A 20,911-nucleotide genomic window follows, 5' to 3' on the forward strand; every position below is an offset into this window, starting at 1 on the left:
ACCGAGTTCATTCTAACCTCCCCCCTTTTCTTATTTGTAACTTCTTTCTCGGATAGGGAGAAACCTAGCTCTTATTATCTACAATATGTTTACTTATTTGTTCAATCTCAGTTTATACAAAATACTTCCAGGAATTGCTAACCCATACCTCCGTGTGTAATAAATTTCCTAACACGGTACAGTATTTGTGTAGAGTTCTTTTTGTCTTTACTCTCATTGCTGTTGCTGTTAGTTGCTGTCAAGTCAATTCCCACTCATGGCAACTCCACGTGTGTTAGAGTAGAGCTGCCCCAAAGGGTTTTCAAGGCAGTGACCTTTCAAAAACAGATCACCAGGCCTATTTTCTGAGGTGCATCTGGGTGGGTTCAAACAGCAACCTTTCAGCTAGTAGTTGAGCCTAAACTGTTCACACCACCCAGGACCAAAATACTGTTTTCCAGTTACTTAGTCGTTTTCCCCTTTGCCATTCACGGTGATTATGTTACAAATTACTCATTTGTAACGCAGGTTCATTTGTAACTGTTTACACTCCAGTATAGGTTTCCCCAAGGTCCCTGAGTGGTGCAAATGGTTTGCACTCAGCTGGTAACCAAAAGGTTAGTGGTTCAAACCCGCCCAGTGGCTCCACAGAAGGACTGGGCAATCTGCTCCCAGAAAATGTACCCAGAAAATTACTCCAGGTTAGTTCACAGAAATCTTTCTCCGCCTTTGTAAATATTTTTTGAAAGTACTTTTTTTCCACAAAAAGAATCATTACCTTCATCAGATTCTCAAATAGGTTGAAGTCCCCAAAAAGATTTAAAACAAACAAACAAAAACATTACTGTAATATATCTAACTATTGTGAAGTTACCTTTAAGCTGCCTGGCTAACCGCACATGTGACTGACTTACATTGAGAAACCAATATAGAAAAGCAAAACACTGCATACTCCCACCTACCAAAAGAACCCACTGCCAAAAGTCGAGTCGATTCTGACTCATGGCCACCCTAAAGGGCAGAGTAGAACTGGCCCAGAGGGTTTCCAAGGCTGTAATCTTTACAGAAGCAGACCGGTGGGTTTGAACTGCTAACCTTTCGGATCCCACCCAGGCACTTAACCACCGCGCCACCCAGAGCCCCTTATGCTCCCACCACACAGTACTACCACCTTCTGTCATTTTTGCTTCAGCTCTTTTGTTCTCACTCCCTTTTAAATGACAGAAAATAAACATCCTAAGTGAGGTAGAAGTCCCCTTTGCAGCCCATCCCCTCCTCCAAGTAATCCCTGTCTTGAGTCTGAGGAGATACCTATCTGAAAATAACAAAATTTCAAGGCTAGGAGAAGGGAGCCTGCCAGTGAGCCCTCTTCACCAGAGACCATGTGAGTAACTAACCGCGTCTCCTCACAACCCTACCCACAGAACCCAAAGGCTTTCTAGGTCAATCTCTGACTCCACAGTTTGCCCCATCCTGCAGGTGTGCCCAGTTAGGAAAGCAAAAACCTGGACCATAGACATCTACATTTACAAGGAATCCTTTGTGGGTTGTGGGTACGGTATGAGTGTGAGTGATCACTCAGCATCTGGTCATGGGTTCCAGGCCTGGTTCTGCCGTTCACTAACTGCTTGACCAAGGAGTCCCTTCCCTCTTTGGACTAGTATCCTCATTTACAAAAGATGGAGATTGAATTAGATGCCTCAAAGGTGCTCCTCTAATTCTACAGATCTATCAGGTTAAATTGTTGTTGCCAGCTGCCACCGAGTTGATTCCGACTCACGGCAGCCCTATGTGGTACTGAGTAGAAATGCTCCAAAGGATTTTCTTGGCTGTAATCTTAATGGAAGGAGATTGCCAGGCCTTTTCTTCCACAGTACCACTGGATGAATTCAAATCACCAACCTTTAGGTTAGCACTTCTGTGACCATTTGCATCACCCAGAGACCTTATAAATTAAGTTAGCGACAGTTATTTGCAAATAAAAACAACAGTAGCTACTATGTACTATATACCAGATAATGCATGTACCAAGAATGCTACACAGTTAACTCATTTAATCCTCACAATAACCGTGTAAGATAGGTATTACTCATTCCATTTTACAAATGAGGACACATCAAAGATGTGGTGAAACCCATGAGAAATTGTGCACTACAGATTAGTAAGCAAACACAATTAAGCCCATGTACCTTGGTTAATCTGCCCCTGCTAGTGACAATGATGATAAAGCAACTCCTTTCCCTGCTTCTGGGGCATGATTAGCTCACAGAATCCTCACAAACAACCCTGGAGAGAGGTAACAGCAGCCTCAATTTACAGATGAGGAAACTAAGGCACCAAATTTCAGTACTTTGTTTGTGACTGAGTGGAAGTACTGTACAGATAACTCAGCCCAGAGCTCCTTTCCTTCACACCCAGGTAACCCTGCCCTATTCCTCTGTAACTGAAGCTAACAAGGCTTCCTACTAATCCAACACACCTGGGAGGATTTCAGACGCCAAGTGGTCCTCTCAGATGATGCTAATCCCCTCAGTACCTTGCCTGGACTTGTCCAAAATCTCAGAGCTTGCTAGAGGAGAAGTGAGAATCTCCCCTACTCCAAGTATCTCTCTTAGGAAAGGAGCCATGTCCAATCCAGCTGTACCGCTCCAAGCCCAGGAGGCAAAAGCAGACGCTGACCCTTCAGCCCGGGTTCCACTTCCCAAGCCTTTGCTTGTGACTTAGTGGAAGTACCGAAGCCCTGCATTACGTGGAAAGGATGTGCTTCCACAAGGCTACACCCTGCAGAGCCTGACACAGGCTTTGTGAGCCATGTTTGTGAATAGAAGGGATCCAAGGCTAACAGTCAACTCCTGGGTGCAGGCTCCGGTTCTGCCATAGCCAGATTCCCCAACTGAGCACTGACCGCTCCATCTCTTGGTTGAAGACAGGGCTCGGCCCCTGCCCTCCCTTTTCTGAGCCCTTCCCTGGACAGAGCTTACAATTAAAGCTAGACCTACAGAAAAGTAGCCGAAATCATCAGCTAAGCTATATCTCCCTCGAACAGACAAGAAAATTCAGTGGAATGGCTTTGACAGGTCCCAACAGGAAAGCCTGCTTGTTGCAGAACTGGTTCGTTACGGTTTGAATCCCTGCTGAGAATGTGCCTTTTCACCCCCAGATATACTGAATCAGAGTCTACATTTTAACAACATCCCTGGGTGATTCTGAGGTATAACCTCCTGGGAACTTGTTAGAAAGGCAAGTTCTCAGCAGGGGTTCAAACTGGAATACACCGGTTTGAAGCCCGGGTTCATTGGGACTAATCAACTGCTGGAGCCCTGGTGGTACAGTGGTTATGCCCTGGGCTGCTAACCAAAAGGTCAGCAGTTCAAATCCACCAGCCGCTCCTTGGAAACCCTATGGGGCAGTTCTACATTGTCATATAGGGTTGCTATGAGTCGGAATTGACCTGATGGCGACAGGTTTGGTTTGGTTTGAATCAACTGCTGTGACTTGGTCTGAACCTACGAGGGCCAGTCTAACCTCTGGGTCAGGAACACAAGCACCCTGCCTTTTGGGTCATTATCCACCCCCAATAGCCAGAGCCAGGGTGGGTGCCTGACCCAAAGGCACACAATCTACAGGAAAACTAGCTCTTTTGGTCATGAAATACTAGCTAGGCCAAACTGGTTCTCTTTGTTTTTGGTTTGTTTTTCTGAATCTCTTTGGAATCTGATCTGGGAAATACCTGAAAAAAGAAAGGAGCTAAAAAGGAGCTAACAGGTCACAATGTGGAGGGGGCTGGACAGTCCACACAGAAGCAAGGTTACTGGGGCGAGGGCAGAACTTACCAAGGTGGAAGGGAAGCTGGACGGCAAGTAGCTGGGAGGAAGGGATGAACTTTGGCAGAGAAGTCACCTGGGACATAAAGACAGTCAGACAGGCCATGTGACCCATGAAGGATCCATGGGAAGCAGTACCTGAGAGCTGCCTGGGGACTCTCTAGTCCTTGACATAAGTTTCCTGAAATAAACTTAAGAATCTTAGCCCTTCAAATCAAAAGAGCTTAAATCTCAACAGCCACAGGCTGAACCCCAAATGGGATCATTATTAAGGTTGGGGGTATAATGTAGATGGTTTAGGGAAAAAACAAACTCAAAAGGGAGCCAACACTTCTTCGGGGCTTGCCAGGTGCTTGGCATCTCTTATCTCATCATTCCTCATGAGCCCACTCTGCTCCCAGGTGACTGTGTCCTCATTTTGCCCATGGGGGAGCTGGCTCAGTTACTCAGGTAAAACCATTCTTACTGTGAACGGCGGAGCTGGAAAGGAACCTGCTCAGTCTGACTCCAAATATTCGTTCAAAGGGAGATCATGAGACCACAGGCAGCCGGTAGCAGAGATTCCTGCACCAGGCTCTAAGCTAGACCAGGCCATTGGCTCACGATCACCAGCCCACAGGCCAATGTCTGGCAGCTGCATCAAGATCTCCCAACACTTGATAAAAATGTCTATGTCCAGCCTGCAGCCCTGGAGATTCTGATTCAGAAGAGCGGGGTGAAGCCTGGGAACCTGTATTTTGTGGTTGAGTAAAACGTGCTTTGAGGCTTCGGAACCACTAGACTAAGATGGAGGTTAGCAATGTCTTCTTATGGATGACAGAAAGCACAATCTAGCCAGTTAAGCTAACCAGGTAAGAGACTAAGTCCTAGATTCTGGAAATTCTGCCATCTTCCCAAAGTTCCTGAATATTCTGAAGACAGGAAGAACAGTTTGAGATACAGAATGGTAAAACAAAAGCCACACAAAGAAATGCAAAAGAGAGTTCTAAAGGAACTTGCAATCAGCTTGGGGAAAATACTATCTAAAAAAATATTTTTTACTATGAACTGTGACCCTAATGTTTCCATGTATTAGTGAGTGTGAGGGTTGACTTAAAAAACAAAGACTGTCTAACCCACCCCTCCTTTACGGCCTACCATACTTATTCAATGTCACTGAGTTCCTACCAAGTGCTGGACGCTGGCTAGGCCTTAAAGATACCATACACATAAGTCAATAGACCATTACCCACCAAGATCCATAATAGGAAAGTAACTGGGTTTCTGGTCACCTCTGCAATCCAGTCTTCCACTATTATCCCCAGCTCACCCCTAGGGCTCCACACTTCCTCTTCTGAAGGGCCTGTGGACTCACCATCCCATCCTTCTAGAAGGCTCTTGACTACTTAACTCCTGCTCATTCTGAGGGCTCAGCTCAAACACCATTTCCTTAGGGACTCTCCCAGACTGGATCAAATCCAAAGCTTTTTCACTCACAGCACTCAGTACAATTTTCAGTTAAACATATAAACAAATGGGTCTGTAATTCCTGCATCTTCCTTCTAGCATGGGAACAAGATAAGGGCAGGTTCCGTCTTACCTCCCAAGGCTAGCTCAGTTCTGTGGTGAATGAATACTGATTCCCAAAGATACACAGGGGGGACACTTGGAAATTCTACTTCCTTAAGGAAGCCTTCCAGAGCATTATAGCCCCCAGAAATCTTTAGCTCCCTTGGCATATATCCTATATGCTTTTGTTTTATTCATCTTTCCTGTCTCTCTCCCCTATTGTTCATTTATTTATTTCACAAGTATGTTTTGGCACTCCTACTGTTTCCCACATAATACAATGGGGGCTGGGTATAAAATGGTGAATAAAACCAACTAACGTTGCCCGGACTATATCCTAAGTATCTCAAGGGCCAGACTGTAGCTTTTTTTTTCCCTCCCCACAGCACCCAACATATAACAGGTGTGTAATAAATATAAATGACGTGCTGACTGATTTTAAAGTAATAAGAAAAGCTTATAGCCTCGGTGGGTCTCTGATAGGCAGTTGGACAGTGAGTTGCCATGGGAACTAAGGATGTTTGTAAGACATCTCTAACCTAGGGAGGTTACAGACAAGGAGGACTCACTTATTTTCCTATCCTATGTCCCTTGGTGCCACTGTCAGAGATGGAATGTGAGAGAGAATTGGCTGTAAAGTGTAACCAATATTTCCTGGCTGTGGTAGCAAAGGAAAAAACCTAAAGGCTTTTAGATTTAGAAATAAAACATAATCCTTAATGCCTCCCCTAAGCATTCCTTTGAGGAGGAAAATCATCTGAACGAAGTTGGCACAAAAATAAGACAGGGAAGGACAAATCTAATTGCTTTGTGAACGGTTTTATACCTCCCAAACACAAATAACATACATACGCCACTCAGTAACACACACACACACATATATTTCCTTATTGCTGACCCTGAAGTAGATCTTAAAAAGTTCATGAACCTTTACGTTCTGACTCTATTATTCAGGTTTAATATTGTAGGGTAATCCTATTCAGCTATATGCATACCGTCCTAATGGAGTCAGCTTTGCTCTCCCCCAAAGCATGATGGGGATGAATTCAGGATGGACTTGGGCTGAGGTACAAGGACAGGAGTGGTGTGACTAGGCCAGTGACCAAGGCTGAGGAAAGCCTTAGCAACAAGAAGAAAAACATCTGGGCCTGGACGTGAAGTCCCTGGGAACGGTAACTGCCCAAGGACGTGGGAGAAAAACCATGAGCCTTGGACCCAGCTGGAATGGTATATAAGCTCGTGTCCTATGCTAGGTGATTGTGGAGCACTAAACTAGTCCAGCTGCCGCCCTGGGCCACGGTCCTGTAAGTAAGTGTCCCAATAAACCATATGTCACGATGACTGGTTCTGGAGTCTTTCTTCAGTCTCTTGGAGATGTGGCCCACCTTGGGTTCAGGTGTCGCTGAGTTGTTACACAACAAACAAGCAAACTGTCAGCTAAATATTGATGTTTACTTCCTCTGTAACAGGCACACACAATAAAAAAAAAAAAAGCAGGCCACAATTTTAAAAAGGACACGGCCTTAACTCAGTTGTGGAGTTTTAATGATAGCTGGCTGCCTAATCTATTACCTACATCACGGGACCACTGACTGCAGTTTGCCTTGGCTGAGAAAGGGCATGAGGGAGGGTGCAGTAGCTGCCCTCAGAACTCTGCCATAGGTGGGCTGGAGAACTGGGATGGGAGAGCCGCGCAGTGGCATAACAAGAGTGAAGGAAGGATAACAAGAGCCAGAGAAGGAAGCTGGGTAGCTCCTAGCAGGCCCAACATCCTCCAGCTCTACTTCTGGAGTGGTCCAAACTAGGGGTTGAAGTCTGAGCAAAGACAATGGGTTCTAGCTGTTTTTAGGGATCTTAGTTCTCCAATGGCAAAATGGGAAACAGAAAGAATTACGCTACTGGCTGCAAAGCCGCCTTTTAAATCATAACTCCCTCCTTCATCTGTAAGGCAATATATATCTTCAAAGCGGGTGTGTGCTCTCTCTGAGCCACCAAACCGCCAGCTGAGGAAAAGAGAGCCAGAAACACACCTCCCCCCATTTCCTAGAAGAAAAAACTGAGACTAGGCCAAGTGAAGCGTCACGCAAAGGGTGAAGAGATGGTCCGGGGGCGGTATTTCCCCCAGGAAAGACCTCAAGAAAGGCCTCTGGGAGCGCCCGCCCCTTCCTACCCAGGTTCAGAACCTTGTAGGCCCGAAAAGCTGCAAGTACGAGAAGAGACCTAAATGGATGCTCGCCACCCAGTCCTAAAAACGGCCGCGTTGCCGGCTTCGGGATGCAGAATCCGAGCCATTTAATCACAAGGTAAATCCAGACTCGCGGCAACCTGGGGCCTCCCCAGCCGGGAAACCGAGGGCCAGCCGCAGCTCGCAGGGCCAGCGTAACTCTACGGCCGACCTGCTGCTGCAACTACCTGGACGCCATGCACGATGTACACCTTCTCCGCCTCGCTCAGCGCCACGGACGCCATGCTGCAGAGTCGCCCTGCTCGCCGTACGTCATCCGCCCGCGCCCCCTCCCCCAGGCGGCCGCGCCCCCTGCGCCCGAACGTCATCAGCCAGCGCGGCGGCCGCTCCTGCAGCCGCTGCTGCCGCCGCCGCCGGGAGCTCGATGGGCTTCTCCTGCGCGCCGCCGGGTGTCTGGCCGAGTCCAGGGAGCCGGGGAGCCATCGCCGCAGCCCAAGGCCGGGACCCGTGTCGGGGAGTGCAAATTGTGGCCACGGCGGCGGCGGCAAGAGTCTCCCCGGCGGCCTGGGACTGGGGAACTGCCACCGGCTTCACGGTCAGTTAGAAGGGGGAACTGGGGTTGGGGTGAAGAAACTGGGGTGAGGATAGGCGCGCGGGCCAGGGCTGGGGGACTCGTAGTAGGAGAGGCACGAGGCGCAGTTTGCTCACAGCTGGAGTTGAAGTAGCAGGTCATGTGTGTGTAAGAGAGAGGAAACTGACAGACCCCGAAAGGAGCCGGACGTCGTGATTGGCCCGGGGGGCTATCTCCCCACTCTTCCCGCCCCTCCCTTTCCCTGGTTCCTAGAATGGTTGAAAAGTAGAAGCAATGAAGCTCTCTTCGGCTCGGTCTCCGTGGGAAGGGTCCGGGCGGGGAGTGGGGTCACTAATCTCGAGGCATCGTCGCCGCCTTCCCCCGGTCCCTCAAACTCCCCCCTCCTCTCTCCGAGGACGAATCGAACGGGTGGGGGGGCCAGGACCTTGCAGGGCCCACTTCCCCGGATGATCGCCGGAGCATTGTCCCGAAAAAAGTAAGGAGGATCTTGGCAACCGGCGCTGGCGCGGGCGCAGTGCCGGGGCGCCCCCAGCGCTTCCCATAGGGGACTGGAAGTCTCGGCTTGATGGGGGTGATCGTGGGAGCTATGGCAGCTGCCGGTAAAAAAGCCAGCCCCGCGCGGTGGCCGAGTCGAATTCTGGGCCTTGGATATCCAGACAGGATACCTGCAAGGTGAAGCTGGGGTCACCACAGGAGCCCATTAAGGCGGGGCGGACTCGGTACGGTACAAGTTTTAAAGGGGCCATGCGGATAAATGGAGGAAAGTTGATTCAAAGTGGTTGAAACAAGGAATGGGTCTGATGACTTCCTCGTGTCCCGTTTTTGAGGAACCTCCTTCTCTGTTGTCAGAAACCAAAGTAAACCTTAACAGCTTGATTATCCAAAGAATGGTTGATTTTCTCAGATATTGGCTTCGGTACAATTTCACAGATAACTATTGGGAGCCTACTACAGATGGGCTTTGTTCTAGCTTTGGAACACTAAGACAAGTAAAATGCAACTTCTGCCCAGAGAAGCTCCCTGTGCAGAGGGGGAGGCTGGAGGGTCGAGGGAACCACAGAACGTTGTGGTTAGAGCTATGATGGTAGCACCAATGGGTGCAGTGGGACTGAGAACCAGGAGATGAGTCAGAGAAGGGTACAGAGAGGAAGTGTCTGCCCGCATTCTTAAGCACTTAACTGCTGAGCCCCAATATAGATGATCACTTTTTCTTAGACTAGGCATTTGTTTCTGAAGTCTACATAGTTTTCTGTAAAGGTGCACCTATAGGGAAGATGTCTTCCAGGGTTGAACTTCGCTCTCCAGGGAAACTAGGAGAGGTGAAGCCAGAAGGGTTCCCTCCCCAATCAAGGCACAGGTGCCCCACCTGTTGTGGTACATAGATACCTTTGTGTGTAGTTGGGCAGCTGAATTCTATGTGAGGAACTGTGTGTTGAGATAACAAGGGACTGTTGATGTTAGAAACCATATTTTGTACTAGTAATTGCTCAGAAGAGAGAGCCTCTTCAAGTGGGATTTTAGTTGCTAGGGTATGTCAGGGGATTGAGGATTTAAAAGATGCCAGCAAATTCACAGATCAGAAAAGACACAGAGTAAGAAAGGTCTGAATTTGGATACCATGGAGTCATCTTTATAGAAAATATCTTTCAATGTGTCCTTTAAAATACACAACATATATTTGAGCTGTCCTGACACCTGACAAAGGGTTTCTTGCTGGGGAAGCGTCCATAGTTTTTGCTAATACTGTTAAGTTACATAACATAAATACTGTTACGAATGATGTCTGATAGATTAGGCTAAGTAGCTGTAAGAGGTATAAACAATAGACTATTTATTTTAAATTCTCAACTAAAACAGTGCACCTTCACTGGTTGTTCTACTTAATGTTTCCAGAACATTTTTATCACATTTGTTGTGATAATGATTAAACATTTTTAAAACCCATAAATTCAGAGTTCTTTTTTTAGCCAAAAATTTAAGAAGTTAAGGATGGCAAAAAATTCCATTCAACCAGCTTTCCCATCACTGTCATATTCTTTCAGGGGTATATTATTTTTGTAGGTCTGTATATTCTAAAATGCTGAACTCTATTAATTTTATTTAACACAAACCTACATAGTGCTGATTATGTGCCGAGCAGTGTTCTAAACACTTTACAAAGGTTCACGCTTTCTGTCCTCACAACAACCCTATGCGCCAGATACTATCATTATCTCCATTTTACAGATTGAGAATCTGGGGTGTAGAAAGATTAAGTGTCTTGACCATGGTCACAGGTCACATAGCTAGACTAGTAAGTAGCAGAGCCAGGATTTGAGCCCAGCCGATTTAGCTCCCATGCTTGTACTTCTAACCATTACCTATACCGTCCTCCCCCAGCCCCCCGCCCCCCAGGATCTGTTTCATTCACCGGAGTGTTTGGAGAAGGTGGCCTGCGTTTGTTATGGAATTGGCAACTGCCCTATAAACTGTGTTGTTGTTAGCTCTCGTCAAGTCAGTTCTGACTCACGGTAACCCCAGGTCTGCAGAGTAGAACTGCTCCATAGGGTTTTCAAGGCTATGACCTTTCGGAAGCTGATCAGACCTATCTTACAAGGCATCTCTGGGTAGGTTTGAACTGCCAACAGTTAACTGTTTGCACTACCCAAGGACTATAGTAAGTGAGAAGTCTGTTTCAAGCATAAACTCACATCCTTAAATTTTTTTTTCTAGAGGAACATGGAAGGTGGTGCTGGTGGAAAGTTTCTCTGTCTATTTCAGCCCAACCTTTTAGATGAGAAAAAAAGTTAGATACAGGCCTAGTAGAGCATAACTCCAAGAAGCTGATGAGAGCCCTCACCAGTGAAGGAGGCTGAAGGATCTGATACGGAGGGTGGAAATAGGCATGGCATCCCAGCTTCCAACCATGTGCCATATTCCCAGGATAGATCTAGAAACTTCATAAAACCAGGAAGTGGTGTTTGCATGCCTGAGAGGTCTATAGTGTTCTCATGGGCCTGAAGAAATAAAAAGGAAACCCAAAACACAGCACCAGCCCAAAAGGAGTTTAGAATCTATAATAGTTATTGAACCCAGGCACTTGAACTAGTGCATGAACAAGACAATAAAATAAAGTGCTCAATTGAGACACATGGTAATTAGAAGAGAGGCCAGCCTATAATAAGGTGCTAAGTGTGCAGGCCAGGCATCAAGTGCAAGAAGTGACGAGCTGCTGCTAGCCACTACCCACTAAAAGCCACTAGCAGGCAACAATAACAATACAGAGATGGAGTGAATCTGTCCCACCTAGTCTTGTTTAATTAAAGCAATAAAAGCCAGTTATGGAAGAGCTTGGGGGCAGTGTGTCACTCCATGGTGCTGAAGTTGCAGAGAGCTAGAAAAAAAAAAAAACCCAGAGTCTTTAAAAACCCAGCAGGGGAATATTTTGTTCCCAGTCTTAAACTGACATGGCCAAGTTTTAGTCCATTTTCTTTGCTTTTTCACCATCAACCGATCACCCCAGAAAAGAACAAAGTGAGCTACTATTTTCCCTATAGATCTGTTTTCTTTATATACTTGAATTTGTCCTGCCCCTATCTTACCTTAAAAAATACTTGTTATAAATAACCTGGCAGAGTCTGGCCAGCAGGTCTATGTCACAGTTCTAGAAATTGTAACTTGGGGACATAGCGATAGAAAATTGATAGAAATACATCGGGAAAGTTTATTCTCACTTGGAGGAGGAGTCTTCACATGTGTTTCATTTTGAGGGCATGGCAGGGTGCTTCCTATGTCCCTGGTAAGGGTGTGTGTGAGAAAAGGGGGTCATATATCCCGATTACCAATTCTGGAAGCATTTAAACTCACATACACACCCTGATAGCCACAGAAGTTAACTGAGTCTCAAGGAATAATGGAGGAATATGATGTCTGGATATTGACCTGCTGGGGAAAAAAGGAGACTAGTATCTGCTTCCAGATTAAAATGGCCTAAGAAGAAAGACCGGGCAATCTACTTCTGAAAAATTAGCCAGTGAAAACCCTACGGATCACAACAGTCCAATTTGCAACCAATCGTGGGGATGGTGTAGGACAGGGCAGCATTTCATCCTGTTGTGCATGGGGTCGCCAGGAGTCAGGGGCCAATTCAGTGGCAGCTAACAACAACAACCTTTTTCTTCCTGATTTTGCATTTTAAATCATTTGCCTTCCTCTTCCAAAGCAGATATCCAGAGACAAATGGCCAGGTAATCCATGGCCCTTGATTGTAAAGGTGAGAAACCTATAGTAGCATGTCTCCCCAACTGTAATCATTCATCCCAATACAACTGAAATGCCAGGAAAACATCATCTTTTCATAGTCTCCTCCAAACTGTGGCCTTCCTGGTATGTAGAGACTTGGTGATTGAACTCTGGATTTTCTGTGCTGAGACATGAGTATCTCCTGCTCAGGGCCAGTGGGGATGGAACACCTTTGGGTGGGATCGCTATCTTACCCTAGGAAGGTGAGCCTAGTGGGGCAAGTCCCGTTCTGGTCAGGGTTCTGTTGCAATAAGTTTTGGCTTTGGTATGTAAAAAATGTACACTTCTAACCAAGAAATAATCACAGAGAATCTAGAAAGGCGGGTTGGTTAGGGAGATAGCAATGTATGGTGGAAATACTGGATGTTTAAAGGTCTGAGCTTTGCTACTAGCTTGCTTTGTAGCCTTGAGCAAGTCACTTAACCTCTCTAAGCCTCATTTTACTCTAAAATGCATATTTTGTAAAACTCAGAATAGATCCTGGATACACAAATATTTAAACATTGAAAAGTAGTCACGCTCAACTTTGGATTTTAAGACTTCTCTCATTTACCACTTCATAGTATTTAATGTATTTTGATAGTGCTTTTTCCACTCTGAAAGCAAAGGCAGTTGCTAGTGGGTTTCCTTTTGAATATTAGCAAAAACTAGGGAAAGGAAGTTAAGGCAAGCTTTTGGTAAAATCCAAGAAATTAACAAAGCAGGTGTTGAATTTGCCCCTGAGAACAGAGGAGTCGTAGAATCTCAGCTCTGGAAGGGACTTCAGCAATCAGCTCAACCATTCCTCTCATTTTATAGATACTGAGGCGCAGGAAAGGTAAAAATCTTTGCCCAAGATCAAAAGACTAGCAGGTGGTAGAACTGGGAGTACAACTCTGGCTTCTTGACTCCAGCCCAGTCTTCATTCTGGTTAGCATTGGCCTCCCATCTATCTCCAAAGCCCCCAGCAGATCCTGAGAGCCCTAGCCTGGTAGATAGGGCCTGTGGACTTGTAGAGCACGTTTCAGCCTTAATTCCGTAGTCCTAGTTTCCTCCCAAGGCTTGCATTGCCACTTTTAGTGCCTGGGATAAATGGAGTTAGCAGAGACCTGAAATCCAAATGACTACCTTTTTGAAGCTTGGGTTCAGTTGCAGTAACTGGTTCTTTCTTTCCTTCCCTTAGCTATTTCAGATCCCTTTTGCTTTTAGTCCCTAAAAAAAACTCAAGCTCTTGCCTGAGTGATGTCACAGTGGTTGTGTGTCTGTACATGGCGTCATGTGGGGCCAGGTGCCATTCTCAGTACCCTCAGGTGGGAGCCTTTGCTGGTTGGTCCCTGCCTAGCATGGGTGGGCTCTCAGAAAAAGCAGCGTCCTGGTGTTTGGCCCCGCAGGCAGTCCCATAAAAAATGTTCCCCAGCAGAAGCAGAATTTAGGAACTAAATCTTAGGGTGGTTCTCCCAGCTGAGGCTTCACAGCCCTCCTTGCTTCCTAATTTAGGGCAGGATGATCCTTCTGAATGTTGGGTGGTATTCAGTCAGGGCCCCACCTTAGAGTCCAAGATGCTTCTAAGTTCGGGCCTGTGGCCTGTGAATGCCTCTGGCGGAAGGCTGCGTGTGGCCCACTGATAGAGCTATCTTTGCATAACCGTGTGTAGAAAGGGGAAACTAAGTAACCCAGGGTTGCTGAATGGAAAGAGCAACACTCTCCCCTTTTTTTCTAGTTATTGGTCAGAATTCAGTAGTTGCAGCAAGTGGTTAAAAGCTGGCTCTGGGGTGAGAGCAGGCTTGAGGGTGTATCCTGTCTCCACTGGTTCTGGGAAATACAAATTCAGGCAAAATTCTCCATACCTCATTTTCTTTATCTCTAAAAGGGGGTGGGAAAGTGGAGGTTTATACCCATGAGATAGAGTAGATATGAGAATCAAACTGGATTAGGCATGCCTAGTTCTTAGCCCAGTCTGGCCGGTACTGGATGTTCTAAAAGTCACGGCCCCACCCGATATTCAGCATCTCCCGCCGTGGGGCAACAGCTCAAGCAAAATACCCATCTTGGAACCTTGTAATATTATGTCACCTGATGATGACAGGGAGCCCTGGTGGCACAGTGGTTAAGACCCCCACAGCTAACCAAAATGTTGGCAGTTCAAATCCACCAGCTGCTCCTTGGAAACCCTATGGGGCGTTTCTGCTCTGTTCTGTAGGGTTGCTGTGAGTCGCAGTCCACTCGACAGCAGCGGGTTTAATGATGACAGAGGCCAGAAGGCTGTTCATTGTCACATGAGGTCCACGCACTTGATTACAGAGGTTTCACATTCCGGGAGAGTATTCTATTGAGTGACAAGTTTTAATTGGATTGCTAGATCAGTAATTCATTGTTGCCTTTATAAAGATTTTTCTGCTGGGTTGCAGGCTTCCTGCAAGGAGGAGTTAATGCAGGGAGATGGCAGCAGAGTATCTAATTAAACAGACTGCAGTAGGTACCATCTGTCAGACCTAAAAAGCAAGCAAGCCACCTCTAAGCATTTTTGGAAGATGAGTTGACTCCTTGAGTTTCATTTCTTTACCCATCTGTAAAATGGGTTGGGCCAGAGTTTGGAAGAGACAGCTAGTCTTCACAGTCGCTTTCCAAAAGGCTGCATTTTTTAGGACCAATGCACATGAGGTAGCCCAGTGGATGTCAAGCGCTATTAAGGAGGCGGCATTCAGAAGTAAAATGGTTCATAGAAGAGGAATGCTCAATTTAAAAAAAAAAAGAATGGGGATGTGGGCTCCCAGGAGGTAGTAGAAGGAAAATCTGCTTAGAGTTCATTTCTTGGGTTTTTTAAGTCACAGAGGTTAGAGATCCAGTCCACCCTCCTCACTTTAGAGATGAAGTGCTAAAGCTGAGTTGAAGTCACTTCTCCACGGGTCCCTAAAATTTGTGTGGGAGCAGGGAACAGAAGTCACATTTCCTGCTTGGTCATTCCTCCCTTCCTCTCTTGCAAAAAAGGAAACCATGTGCTGTGGTCAACAGTATGGTCTGTGGCAGCAAGCAGAGCTGGTCTTGAATCCTCCTGGTCAAACCGCTCCCTGGCTCCCTGTGACCCTGGGAATATCACCAAACCTCTGAGCCCCAGGCTTTCCATCTACGAAATGAAGAATAATAACTACTGTGTCATGTTGTTGGACGCGTTAGAACAAGCCACTTTGTGTAAGTCCTTCACATAATAGATACTCAGTTAATGTTAGTGCCCATTCCTCTAGACAGCACTACATGGAAGTTTATGTTTTAGACAAGATCTTAGACGGACCTCAATTTCTTCGTCTGAACAGGAGTTTGACTAGAACCTATTAGATGGTATTTAAGGTTCCTTTGGGCTCTAAAATTCTGATTTAGATAGTTATTTTTACTACTTAATTTTATGTATGGTCCTGTTTTAAAGGAGTCTCATTAATTTTTCTCATCATTGCAACATATGATAAACCACATCCATAAAAAGGGAAAGTAGAACGTGTTACCCAAATGAGAGGTAGTTTCTAAAGATCCGCAACATTTGTAACGTGTATTGTGTCACGCTGTATGTGTGCATGTGTGTTTTTGAAAGATAGATCTATAAATCCAGGAAGGTGGTAAAATAGTTATGGGAAGTGGAGCCTCCCTGAGCTGTCCAAATCCCAAACTTCTTTCAGAAATAAAGATCAGGTAGGTGTTAGAAGTCTGAGTGTGTGCTACTCTCTGGGTTTTATAAAAAGGTGGCTGGTTATAAAACAAGTTGGTAAATTTAGCTTACCAACCACTTCCTGGTTCCCTCAGTGAACTTCAATGTGGATAGAGTTCAGTTTGGGAGTGGGGTGTATTTTTTTACTTTAAAATATATGTATGTGTATATTTTTTAGTTTTTGTTGAAGTTTGCCTGAGACAAGAGGCAAGAGACAGACCCTTCTGTAGAGGGAGAAACTCTGTAGACTTACTCAGGATCTTGTAAAACAGTTCTGCTCTGCCTGTCTGGGTGCCTTCCTGGGCTGGCAGGGTGTGACGTGGAAGATAAGGCACCTTTCCTCTGTTAGGGTTTGGACCACACCCTTACCTTTGTGAAAATGGCCAGTGACTCATTCTGGTTTTTTTTAATGAAATATTTCAAACATACAGTGATTCATGGTTCCTTCTTTCTTTTCTTGATGATCACATAAAAATGGGCATAAAATTTACATTCCTTTTGAATCCTTACACAAATTAAGGGAATTGTAGCTCAGATAAATTAATCTTCTACTTGATCAGATGCATTTCTAAAGTTGCTTGGGATTGGGCCATTCATTCTGCTTTGAAGCTGGGCCGCCTTGTGAATACTTTTATATTTTAAGTCTATCACTCTAAAATGTGAGAAGTCCTAAGAGGCAAACACCATAATCTTGAAACAGTAGGATTTAAACCGTGGAAGGTTAATGTCATGCTCTTTAGAGTGAAATGCAATTGAGAGTTATGATACAAACATCAGGAAAGATGCCACCTTCTTTCAGAGGACATTGTAAACAGTTTTAAGTGTAGATGAGTTATTTAACATTGGTAAAAATTAGTTTAATTAGGACTTCAGTGGCTAGGGCAAGTTCAAGAGGATGCCAGACCAGCAGTCTAGCATAATACTAAATTTGTTAAAGTTTTAAATATTTACTTGCAGTTAATTTTGACCTAAGTCAGAAGTTTCCTATTTAAGGATTTCTGCTGCCTTGCTGATGTTCTTGGTATTTGCTAAGGAGATGATCAACTATATTCTTACTAGTAGGGGCCCAGAATGTTTAATCCCTTAATTTTTTTTTTTAAAGTATTTTGATGGTCCTTATCTCTAAGCCAAGAAGAAGTAATTCCACCTGCTTCTGAGTTTGTTGAAACAGTCTGTGTGTAGATATTTTATATGGGACTTAATGATTTGGGTTTATTGCCCTTTTTAATGCCACTTAATTCTGTACAGCCCCATAGTCTACTTGTATGCTGCGCATAAATGCATGTGTAGGAGGGTGTATTGTTTTAAGAAAGAAATTCTCACAAAACATCTTAAGATTCTTCTAAGTATTTGGTTTTAGATCTAGTTGAACTACTCAATGACTTTAGCATCTTGTTGCAGGAAAGCAGGTGAAGGTAGGACTTGCTGGCAGTCTGAGAGGATCTTGAGTCCTTGGGGGACTCACTGGATTGAGGCCAGTGGAGTTTTGGAGCTCATGTATCCAGTACAGAACTTCTGTGGTTTATGACACTCATGCCTTTGACCCCTGTCCAAAAAGCATGGGCTTTGGGTTGGATTTTTAGGCTAAGTGATGGATTTACAGGGATCTACCCCTCATTCAACAAAGAATGATTAACTACAAGAACTGTCTTGTAGCTGGATTCTGTCCATCACTAATGGTTAGCACTTGGCCGGGTTCAGAGTCCAGCTTGGCCAACCCACTGGTAGATAGCTCACAATGGGATGGAGCCTGTGAGCTTGGTCTTACCACACCTGGCTTCAAACCTTTTGAGCTGCCCAGCTGGAGATCAGCAGCCTGGGAATTGAATCATAAGGGGTATATGCTGCAAGGTTGGCCCAGCAGCCTGGCCCCAGTGGCTGACGGGCCCCGGGCTCCACTAAACACATCTGTGTCTGTGTCTGTGGTAGCAGAAGGACACACTTGTGGCCAGGCATAATGAAGCGTATACCCTGCACATGGATCTGGAGGCAGTTCTTTGGGCCAGAAGCAGTTTTTAGAAAATTAGCACTAATTTCAGCCATTTCTTGGTTTTTGGTTTTGAAGCCCTGGGAAGGTGGACTAGATAATTTTCTTAGACTGTCCACACGCTTTTCCCCACAGAGCTCTGATTGCGATTCTGATGTTGCGTCTTCCTTATCCTTGGGACTGTGAGCTCTAGAGAGCTTCTGAACTCCTGTGAGTCTGTGCGTCCTTTTCTCCGAGGACTTCCTTACCCCAGGGCAGAGTCCCTTCACCTCTTGGGGCCTCAGTGTACTCCACTGTTGGAGGGGAATAATAATTACTTTGGGCATGGATTACTAACACGTGGAGGTGCTAACTCTCTTTAATTCTGTAAAACCCTTGGCCAAAAAAGTACACCGTAGATTACTGTAATTAAAACTGCAAGATGATCATTGTTCTCAATCCTTTTTTGGAAAGCTGGTAGCCACTTAGAGGAATGGAAAACCCAGCACCACCACACTGGGGCTCAGGCCTGTTGCCTTAGTGCCTCACTGACTCCTTTACCTCTGAACTCCAAGCCCTCTGATCTGTCCTGTCATTGCCAGAGTGGCCTTGCTACACCCTGGTTCTCATTGCCTCACTCCTCCCCTCAGAAACCTTCAGTGGCTCCCCAGTACCCCCAGGGTGAAATCCCAACTCACCGTGGAATCTAAGACCTTCTAAAATATAACCTCTTCCTACCTTTAAAGTTTCATTCCCAGTCACACACCACCCCCCACCCCCACCCCCACCGTTCTCCCCAATTCCATGCAAAGCCCTGTGAGTGCACGCGCAGCCCTGGACATCCAGCCTCCCCCACCCCATGCTCTCCCTGCCAGCCTGCCTGCCCCCCTTGCCTTTGTGTAAACAGTACACTTCACCTGGCTCTCTGCCCTGCTCAGATCCACCACTTCAGAAGTCCTTGCCATGAAAATGTCTATTTATCTGCCTTCTTTTTTTGTACTATGTTTGCCTCTCTGTTGTGCTGTTCGTTAGTTGCCTTTGTATTAGGGCTATTGGGGAGCATGTCTGTCTGATTTATGTATCCATTCACTCGAGAGCTTCATTTGAGCTTGTTCTCATACCAGGCACCAGGCTACAGAGCTGAACACGAAGGGGCTTGTAGGTTGGTAGAAAAAGCAGATAAACTAGCCTCACGAGACTGAGACTTGGGGAGGGGGAATGACAGGGCCTGAATGGCAGCACACATACGTTGTTGTCCTCATTGTCCCTTGTGCGCAAGCCCCCTGCACGGTTCCTTGTACTCAGTGGCTGCTCCATGTGAGTTGAACTGAAAGACAAGACTTTGGAGAGCAGACAGGGCAAGGGGATGGGATGAAGGAGGGAGTCTGGGGACTGGAGGGGGCTGCCCCTCGGAGGGCATGAGCTGGCTGCAGGGAGTAGTTAGGGGTTCTGGGGCTCACCATCCTCTGGGGCCCAACCCAGAGGCCTGAACAGCCAGTTCTCCCCGGCTCCCTGAAAGCCAGGGCTCATGTGGTTGTGGACCATTGGCAAAAGAGCCACTACTCAGCCCCAAGGACTGGCGTTTCCCTAATTCACAATAGAAAAGGAAAAGGGGTCTGTACTTGCTCTTTTTGTTGTTGTTAGGGGCAGGGTAAAGGGAATGTGTACAATTCATTTGACAGTGAGTTTTTTCCTTATTTCTCAGACTTTCAGTTGGCTTATTTAAGCAACAAATACCTATTGAAAAGCTACCTCTGTGGCTTTTTTCTTTTCTTTTTGAGGGGGGTGTTAAGTAAACTTTTTATAGAAATAATGCCTTGCTTGGTTTTGCTCTGGGTGTTTTGAAACTCTGATGTGTGGGCTGGAATGTGCTCTTCAGTTCAGCCCTTAGTGGCTGGTTCTACCTGGTGCGCCTTTGGCTAGGCCCTTTTCCAGATCATGAGCCATCACTCACCAGTGAGACGCCATGGCAACAGAGCTCCTCTGGTACGCTCTTATGGCCCACAATTTTTCAAGAGTGGGACATTTGGTTAACAGGATAAGAGTCACATCTTGTCTACTTCGTGTACCTTCCCTCCACCATCCAAAATATGGCTGCAGCCCTGAAAGTAAGCAGACAAGACCTCCAAGAGGTGGGACTAGGATCACAAAGCACATGTATTTTACTCATGCTTTTATTTAATGAATGCATTTATTGGATGGCTGCTATTTGTCAGGCACTGGTCTAATGAGAAGACAGGGCACCAGCATTCAAGGACTGTGTAACTAAGATGAGTAACCTTTTACAGACAAATTTAACATGATAGAGTTTTATTTGCTTCTTCCAGCCCACAGCCAATTAGCTGTAGTAAACAGAGAGTATGTTGGGAGGCTTGGTGACTAGACACAGAAATGACAGTAGAAGAAATGGAGGAGGAGGACAAAGAACCATACAAAGGAGATGCCAGAGTTATGATAGTCTGAACAGACCAGTTGGGGTAAGGCAGTGAGCCTGGTGAATCCCAGTAGCCCCTGAGGACATCATTACATAACATATTCTAATAATTGATATTCCAGGTAATGACTAAATCGTTCCAGAAAAAATGGACGGTTATTGTACTTAAAGCAGGGAAAGCTGTGATATCTCCCTCAACAGCTTTTTTGTTTGTTTTTCTTTTGTTTTTAAGATTTCTAACCCAAATGGTTAGAATGTTGCATTTCTACGTAGGAACAAGCCACAGTTACCTGGGAAATTCACATATGTGGAAGGGCTTATTCCTCAATAAAATTACTCATGTGAAACATAACTCTAGTCAAAACCAAAAACCAAACCTTTTGCCATTGAGTTAATTCTGACTGATGGCAACCCCATGTATTTCAG

General features: G+C 45.7%; 2 protein-coding genes across 6 annotated transcripts in view; one reads left to right on the plus strand and one right to left on the minus strand.

Moving 5' to 3' along the window:
- Nucleotides 1-7,848, minus strand: part of EXOSC7 (exosome component 7) — a 43,399-nt gene extending 35,551 nt beyond the window's left edge. The window contains exon 1 of the mRNA XM_010589880.2: nt 7,764-7,848. Coding sequence (XP_010588182.2) covers nt 7,764-7,820 — 57 coding nt within the window. The 5' untranslated portion in view covers nt 7,821-7,848. The remainder of the gene's footprint in view (nt 1-7,763) is intronic.
- A 105-nt stretch (nt 7,849-7,953) lies between these two features.
- Nucleotides 7,954-20,911, plus strand: part of ZDHHC3 (zinc finger DHHC-type palmitoyltransferase 3) — a 64,803-nt gene continuing 51,845 nt past the window's right edge. For 2 of the 5 annotated variants that reach the window (XM_010589872.3, XM_010589875.3), the window contains exon 1: nt 7,954-8,131. The gene's annotated coding sequence lies outside the window, so the exon portion shown is untranslated. Of the gene's footprint in view, nt 8,132-8,229; nt 15,578-20,911 lie in introns of those variants that run through there. The other 3 variants (XM_010589876.3, XM_003409704.4, XM_023547804.2) reach the window with 3 other exon arrangements.

This window comes from Loxodonta africana, chromosome 22, assembly GCF_030014295.1.
Source record: "Loxodonta africana isolate mLoxAfr1 chromosome 22, mLoxAfr1.hap2, whole genome shotgun sequence".
Classification (NCBI taxonomy): Eukaryota; Metazoa; Chordata; class Mammalia; order Proboscidea; family Elephantidae; genus Loxodonta; species Loxodonta africana.